The following is a 7,759-nucleotide window of genomic DNA, read 5'->3' as shown; positions in this document are numbered from 1 at the left end:
TCTATATTTAGTCTCCAATTAATATTTTTATATTGGAATAGTTGATAATGTGTTTATAAAAATAAAGAAGATGTGGTAACACACTTAAATAAAACTGGTCCGTAATAAATTTCACTATATTGGAGTAATTATTTATTTTTCTTAATCTACGTATCAAAAATTGTAAATGGCAATAAATATGGAATGCGAAAGTATATTGATTCAGTGGTATTTTTTTTTTTCATTTTATCGTTCTTTAAAAATTTTACTTTTAATGAGTTTTTACTCAGGTTCCTATTATTGTGAAATTTTGATTTTGATTTTTGTTTGTTAACTTTTAATGGTAAATATTATAACTCCGATACTTTATTATATTCCTGCGTCAACTTGTATTCTGCCACACTCTCATGACGGTTCTTGTTGCTAAATATTAAGTTTAATGACATGTAAAAACTAAATATAAACTAATAAATAAATAGATTAAAAATACATAATTAACACAATAAGAGAATTAAATTAATAAAAAGGCAAATGGTAAAGTAGAGAATTACATTAATTAAATTAACACAATACTTTAAACATGAGTTTAAAACTTGTATTTGGTATAGATATAAAGTTAAAGCCTATAAAAAAAACAAAGACTCATAAAAGATTCCAGATCTTGAATAAAAAATGTTGTCAATTCTTTACGTGGGTATGACTGAAGTTACACGATATAATTTTTCTGATAAATTTCCATACAAATAACACATTGTAATAATAATAACTGAACACAGTAACACCATAACCACAACAACTCCATAAGTAAGCGTTATTTTTATTTACTATATAGAATTAATGGCTTAAATAGTCATTTCTCCTATTTTTGATCGATTTTTTCACTTTGGTCTTATTTTTGAAAATGTTTTCAATTTTGTTCTATCTTTCGTAATTTTTTTTCAATCAACTCCTTTTCGTTAACTCCGTCTAAATCGTTAACGGAACAGTGGCCAGCGTGGTGATTTTGTGTGACGTGGATACTATTCAGTGACATGTCCGTTTGCACTGTCATAGCCCAGATTTTAAATTGAAATTTAGGGTTTGTTTTCATTGCGGTTGTCTTCCATTAAAGTTCAGTTGAAAAGGAATGTCTCATGGGGCATCTTCATCTTCTTGTAATAGCTGGGTTCACCGAACTTGCAATTCATACTTACACCACTCATTTTCGGCAAAGTGACCACGGTGGTGGACCACAACCTCAAACCTTTCATCAGACATTGGAAACACAAAAAAAAAAAACAGAAAAAAACCTGCAAATTGTAAACAATGTTTAAATGGGGAACAAATACTCCATCTACAACCGACAAACCGACAACCAACCATGAAACCCACCCCACCACAGATAGCGACAACACAAACAATTAAAAATGGTGGGTCACCAGCGAAAACAATAAACAATGCACCACCGAAAAAGCAACTACAATTTAAAATATTCCATGGAATGCATAAACAAAACCCTAATCATTAACACTAAACCCAATCAATACTGAGCAAAAATAAAATCCTAAAGCAGGACATACCTCCGCGATGAACACGTTTTTCCCTCCGCAACGATTGTACAGAGATGAGCATAAACCTTGGATGCCAAAAATTGATCTCAAAGGCGGAATTCCAGAATTTCACAGAGCGACGAAAAAATCCCCAATTCGACCCACAAATCCCCAATTCGACATAAACAACCCTAAACCCAATTTAATTTCAACTTAAACCCTAAAATGAATATGCAATTAAAATTAAATGGTCAGCACAGTGCAAACGGACACGTCACTGAACAGTATCCACGTCACACAAAATCACCACGTTGGCCACTGTTCCGTTAACGATTTAGACAAAGTTAACGAAAAGGAGTTGATTGAAAAAAAATTACGAAAGGTAAGACCAAATTGAATACATTTTCAAAAGTAGGACCAAAGTGAAAAAAGTCGACCAAAACTAAGACCAAATGACTATTTAAGCCTATAATTATGTACTTTTTTCCCTTCACTAGTCTTTTATTTCAAAAGAGATATATTCTCTTATCGGAATACCTAAGGAGAAGGAGAGTGTTATGAATTGTCGTCCTTATACAAATACTCATGATAAAAGATTTTTCCCATTGGTAATGAGACACACATGAAAGTTACTTTCCCTTCTCTCATCCTCTATTATTATTCATTTACTTCTCCTATCTATTATTAGTTTTATTTTATAATAATTTTGATTTTATAAAAAGTTATCTAAAATTATATATATATTTTTTTAAATAATTAATTTTGCAACATTTTTTTATGAATATACAAGTAAGTTTTTGACATTTTCTTAGAATTTACCTGTATGAGATTATATAATTGATTTTTTAAAATAGTTAGATTTTTAAAATTTCAATATTTCATTTTAGAAAGTATAAATATAAATTTTACACCTGCGTTACCGCGAAAATGAGAAAGAGTTTGAAAACTAAAAAGCGCAAAATCCGAAGTTAGGGTTTTCGTTTTCCGTTAACCCATTCGACTTTCCCAAAATGGAGGAGAGAGGTGGCACTCGTGTTGGGACTGAGAAGATGTTGTTGAATCGGCGAGTCGAGAGAAATCTGGTTGGAAATAAGGGATTTAAGATTGTGCGTTTGCGAAGTGAAATTCAGAGCGTGGAGAAACCCTAATTCATGTTTGAGGAAGAGGTAAAGGACGCGCAAGTGGGACTCCTTGGCTTGATGGTGGTGGCGGAGATTGAGGTTTGACGGAAGAAGGGAGAAGAGAGAGCGGGAATTGAGGTTTTGTTGTTAATTTGAATTAATGGAAGTTGCAGCGTGGCAGTGATTCTCTAGAAATTCTAAAATGTGTGTTCTGTAATTTGGGGGAAATCGTGAGCCCTATTTGCTTTCGGTTATATTGTGATGTTCTTGTATTCTTTTGGACTATTAAATTACCGTTTGATAATGAGAAGTGCTTTTTGTCAAACTTTCCATACTGCTTCAATCTTAAAGCATTGATATTGGACATATTTTTGTATAAGTTCACGGGAAATTGCTATTTCTTCCCAGATTTTATCTGGATGAAGTTTGATGAATACATGAGCTTAAGCACAAAGATTGTAATCCGTTTAATTTGTTCAATTCAATACATCATATTATATATCTGCATCATATTATATATCCGGACCAATTTCTCGCTCCTTACTTGCTTAGTGTTTTATTTGATGTTTGAATAATTGCAGTTAACATAGGAAAGATGAAAATTTCTGGGTTGGATTTTGGATGAGGACGAGGAAACTGAGTAGAAAAAGTTTCGATATTTTGTAAGTAGTTTATGTCAATTAAGTAACTGAAAGGAAGAGTGAAATGGCATGATTTGTGTAAATCCTGCAGAATGTTGTTTTGTGGAAAGGTATGAACCTGTGATTGCCCAAAATTTCATCCTTGATTAGGGACAACATGTGTGTTCCATTCCCAGGCTCTATGTCTTATTTTTTTCCTTTAAATTGAATCACATAAGTACATTAATGTGCTCCATTTGAATGGATAACAGACAGAAGCCAGGAAAATTTAGGATGATAAACACATTTAATTTATACAACTACATACAAAGTGAACAATTTATAACATTTACAACCGAAATGATAAATTTGTTATTGATTGAGTTTAATGGCTTAGTGACGATGTGAATCACAGTCTTACACTCTTAGCCAACCTATTGCGTATTGACAATTATGTTCTTCAAAGTGGGTATTATCATCGAATTCAACTAGCTTTTTCATTTATTTCGTGATAATCATGAATGATTTTATGCTTTTAAATGCTCTGAAAAAATCTATTGTTTTCGCATTATGAAATTTCGTTTACAATGAACTTGATTTATGTGTTTTTTCTTCATTTTTTTAGGAAGAGTTGACACCACAGGAAGAATATTCTTCTCATGCAAATCTATAACTGTGAGGGATTTTAGTACCAGTGCATTTTCTGGGGGTACAACTGCGTGCATAGGTTTGTGTGATAAACTCAAACTTCATTTTTTTCTTGATTTTGTTAATATAGAATATAGATACTTTAGCTTTACTTTTGTTCCATCCTTCATGAGAGGTGAGTTGATGATTTTTGCTATATCTTGTAATTTACTGTATGAATTTTTGGAATAACGGTTCTGTTAGTAATAACTAGGGCCTGTTATGTCAAATTTCCACTTAGGCCAACAAGAGCAAACTTTGATCCTAGAGGCATTTTCAACAGTGCAGTACAATTTGGTTAATTATTTACTGGATGCTAGAGCATTTGGAATGCCAGAACTTAACATAAGCTCCTACCTTGATGATGCTTTATGGATAGGCAAACCACAGATCATTTACAATAGAAAGGGTGAAAAACATGTGTATGAATCTTGAATTTCCACCCTGTCTCAGGCATTCATTTTCTATTTTATACAGTTTCACCTCTCTGTAACGTTTAAAAAACAGGGGTGACTTCTATAAAGGCATGTGTGATTCATTTCTTACTTCTTTCTTTATATTATTTTGAGCTATTTTTTAAAGCACTCTACCCCAGTGCCGTCAATTTATCATCTAATGTTTATTAAGTTTTTGAAAATGGTTCCATAAAAGCCAGTAACATAAACAGCAAGGAGATGTTTTCTCATCCTCTTATTTTATTTTTCTATCATTGTTTAATTGCTGAAAAATAAACTTTTAAAAGACATTATAACTTTTGATAATATGCATTTCTTGTTTCACTATTCCAATTCAGTGTTTTTGTCTATTATGCTCAGTAGCTGTGATCTGAAAGGACTGGCAGGGGTTGAAATTGGCAATGCTTATGTTCTGTCAAATGTGACCAAAAAATTGAATAGTATTGATACTGAAATATGACTAATTAGAGGTGAAACTTACTAAATTAAAACTGCAATAAAAAAAATCCCTTTTATGCGGAAGAACTCCTTCACTCAGCCTAGTCTGACATTTTTCACTCAAGAACCCTCATACCTCTCATTCTGCTACCCTCCCTCAAATAATCATTCTCTCTCCATCCAGCATGATCCTGGCATCTTCCTCTCTCACTCCTTCTGCTGAGTATCCATTCTATTATTCTCTTGTTCTCTCGTCTTCCTCTCCCTCCAATTCTATCTCACTTTTACCACTATTCTTCTTTATATGTTAACTCCTAATGATGGGTTACCAATCACCATATCTACATTGGTATCTGTTCCAATTTGCTTTCCTACTACCTGTATCTTTCTTCTTGGTAACTTCTAATAACCATATTTATGTAGCATTCTTTCAATGCTATGTACGAATAACATGTTAGCAATAGGAAGTTTGTATTCATCCCAGAACAAGAAAAAGTTGCTTGAGTATTCTTTGGTGATTGAAATAGCTATGTTTATGAATCTTTCAAAACCCACTTTTGGTAGTCTTCAAGCCTCGGAGATTCAGAAATGTTATTCTTTTTAATTTTGCAGAAATTGGTTCCTCTGGTTTTAAAAGAGTGACGCACTTTGCGAAACTTTAAAGTCAATGACAACAGTTCTTTGATCAAACATTGCACAGATAGGGTGACAATTCTCTTGTTCTACAGATGATAGAAAAAGTAATAATTGATCAGATAGTAAGTTGACTCATTTTATTGAGTTTTCTTGTGTTGAGATTTTTTCTGTCTACATTTCTGGTGCTTCATAAGCTCATTTAGAAACCTTTTATTCTCATACTGATTTTGTACCGCAGCCGCAAAAGCCTTCTTTTGCCTATGGCGTCTCTCTCATGAGAATGCTTGTTACAGAGGATTCGAAACCTACTAGACTTTCTGAACAAAGCATCGCCGCTTTGGGCCATCATCTTCCGAATATCTGATGAATAATGTGCAGGTAAGTATGCTTCAGAAAACTGACTAGCCAAGCCATCAATGTAAAATTGAACTATGTTTGTTGACTACTTGTCTCACTTTATTCTTTTAGATATCCCAGATCACGCTTTAAATTAAAATTAAGTAATTGTTTTTTCTGCCCTTAATTTATTTTGAAAGTCAAAATTTCTAGAATGTTTTTTAAGTATTATGATTGATTGTTACAATATCTTTCTATATAAAATAAAAATTGACAAGTTTTAGAAAAGAAATGCAGAATCTAATAAAATGTCTACCAGACATTATTATATCAAAGGCAATGGTGAGAATTGAGTCTAAAATGTCACTACTTCTCAGATGACTGGTTATTATGGTATTTTCCTTTGTTGGCAGTTGTTTTTGGAGTTATATAACAACAGATATCAATGTCACAATTTTAACCAATGTGAAAATTCATTGAGAAAAATGACAACTTTGACTCCTCTGTGTATGCTTACACTCCCTCCTACCGAGCTAGGGCTCGATTTAATTGAGGGTATATAGAACTAACTGATAAACTCACGGGTATTATTTGTAACAAATAATTAATAATTAAGATATTTTCATTTTCTCATTCTGGTCTAAAGACATGTGCTGTAGAAACTTATATTTGTTTTTTCTTCAACAAGAGTTTCTTCTAGATCTCTATTATGATTTCTGATCTGACTATGAAGTGTTGTAATTTGGCATATTTTTATTTTATAAGGAATCAGTTATAATTTTTGTTGACAACATGAATTGATTTATTTGTTAAATATGTGTTTCTATGCACATTCCTTTTTAAATGTTTGCTAGACTCCTATTATGTTTTTCATACTAGTGAGTGCTTCAAGTAATTTAGCAGTTTCTTCTTCTATTTTTTTCTCTAAAAGAATGGACCTTAATTTTTCTGATATGAATTTTAGTACTTGGATTATAGAGATTTCACTCTGGCATCTCAGGAGATGATGAACAGGTTCCTTTCAATTAAGTACCCAGCATTCTTCTTCCTTGATTTTTCTTGTTTGACCATTGTCATAAAGTTATGAATCTTGTGTTGAAGAAAATGGCTTAAGTTATATCTGAAAGCAGTTTTTTTTTTATCAATGTACTCAATGTACTAGGCCATTGGTTCTGTACTTTTAATGATGCGAAAGGATGCTAAATTACAACATATTATGTCTTTTTTCAAGGAAAACATTGACGACCTCATACATCAAGTTCATTCTTTAGGTGTAGATTCTACCCTATGGAGAAGAACACCTAGAACAACTATTAATTGTTATTTTGAAGCTTGCTGCTCATAAATATTATTTATCTTTTCATTGTATAAAATAAAATTGTAAAGGTTTTTCAGTATTTTTTGATTGCCTATATACCACTGTGTAGACAGTTAGATACTCTGTAGTGAGGATAGTTACATTTTGTATTAAATACATTTGCTCATTTAGCATTAATCCATGGTATGATCACCTTTTTTATGGCTGCATAAAATTCAATACAGTGTTTATTGCATGTGTGCATCATCACATATTGACTAGCTTTCTGTAGCTTCTAGGAAGATAAGAAACAAATTACATGGTATGATTAACCAATTAGTGTAAGATGAGCCATTTTAATATATGTGTAGGTTCAAACAAGTTCGGTCACGTGTCTTGGTGGTTTCAAAATCCAATATGTATATAGTTTTAATTTGAATTGAGTTTGGTTTTTAAAATCAAACCATTTATATCCATTAGAAAAACATCATGAACAGAACCTATTTAAATTATGGAGCAGAATGGTATTTTTAGATTTACTCTGTTAGTTGTATTCTTAGTTGGTGGTAGTTTCCTTCCAACCTTTGGCATTATTTTCTGAAAATTTTGGATGAGTGAGCTGTTAAATAGTTTAAAAAAACTCAGAAGGCTCATAGTGTAG

The 7,759-nt window shown here is 32.0% G+C and overlaps 1 protein-coding gene across 1 annotated transcript; it reads left to right on the top strand.

Annotated features, from left to right (window-relative positions):
* The first annotated feature begins 2,434 nt into the window (after positions 1 to 2,434).
* On the top strand, positions 2,435 to 7,320 carry LOC114181198 (uncharacterized). Its single transcript, XM_085672637.1, has 6 exons — positions 2,435 to 2,833; positions 3,875 to 3,976; positions 5,442 to 5,587; positions 5,704 to 5,826; positions 6,780 to 6,815; positions 6,964 to 7,320. Exons 3-6 carry the CDS (start codon positions 5,558 to 5,560, stop codon positions 7,144 to 7,146), a joined length of 372 nt encoding a protein of 123 aa, XP_085528763.1. The 5' UTR covers positions 2,435 to 2,833; positions 3,875 to 3,976; positions 5,442 to 5,557; the 3' UTR covers positions 7,147 to 7,320.
* Positions 7,321 to 7,759: the final 439 nt, after the last annotated feature.

This window comes from Vigna unguiculata, chromosome 4, assembly GCF_037176805.1.
Source record: "Vigna unguiculata cultivar grain cowpea cultivar isolate G323 ecotype 2 chromosome 4, ASM3717680v1, whole genome shotgun sequence".
NCBI classification, from domain to species: Eukaryota; Viridiplantae; Streptophyta; class Magnoliopsida; order Fabales; family Fabaceae; genus Vigna; species Vigna unguiculata.
The sequence above is the reverse complement of the archived record's forward strand: the minus strand, read 5'-3'. Positions and strand labels throughout refer to the sequence as shown.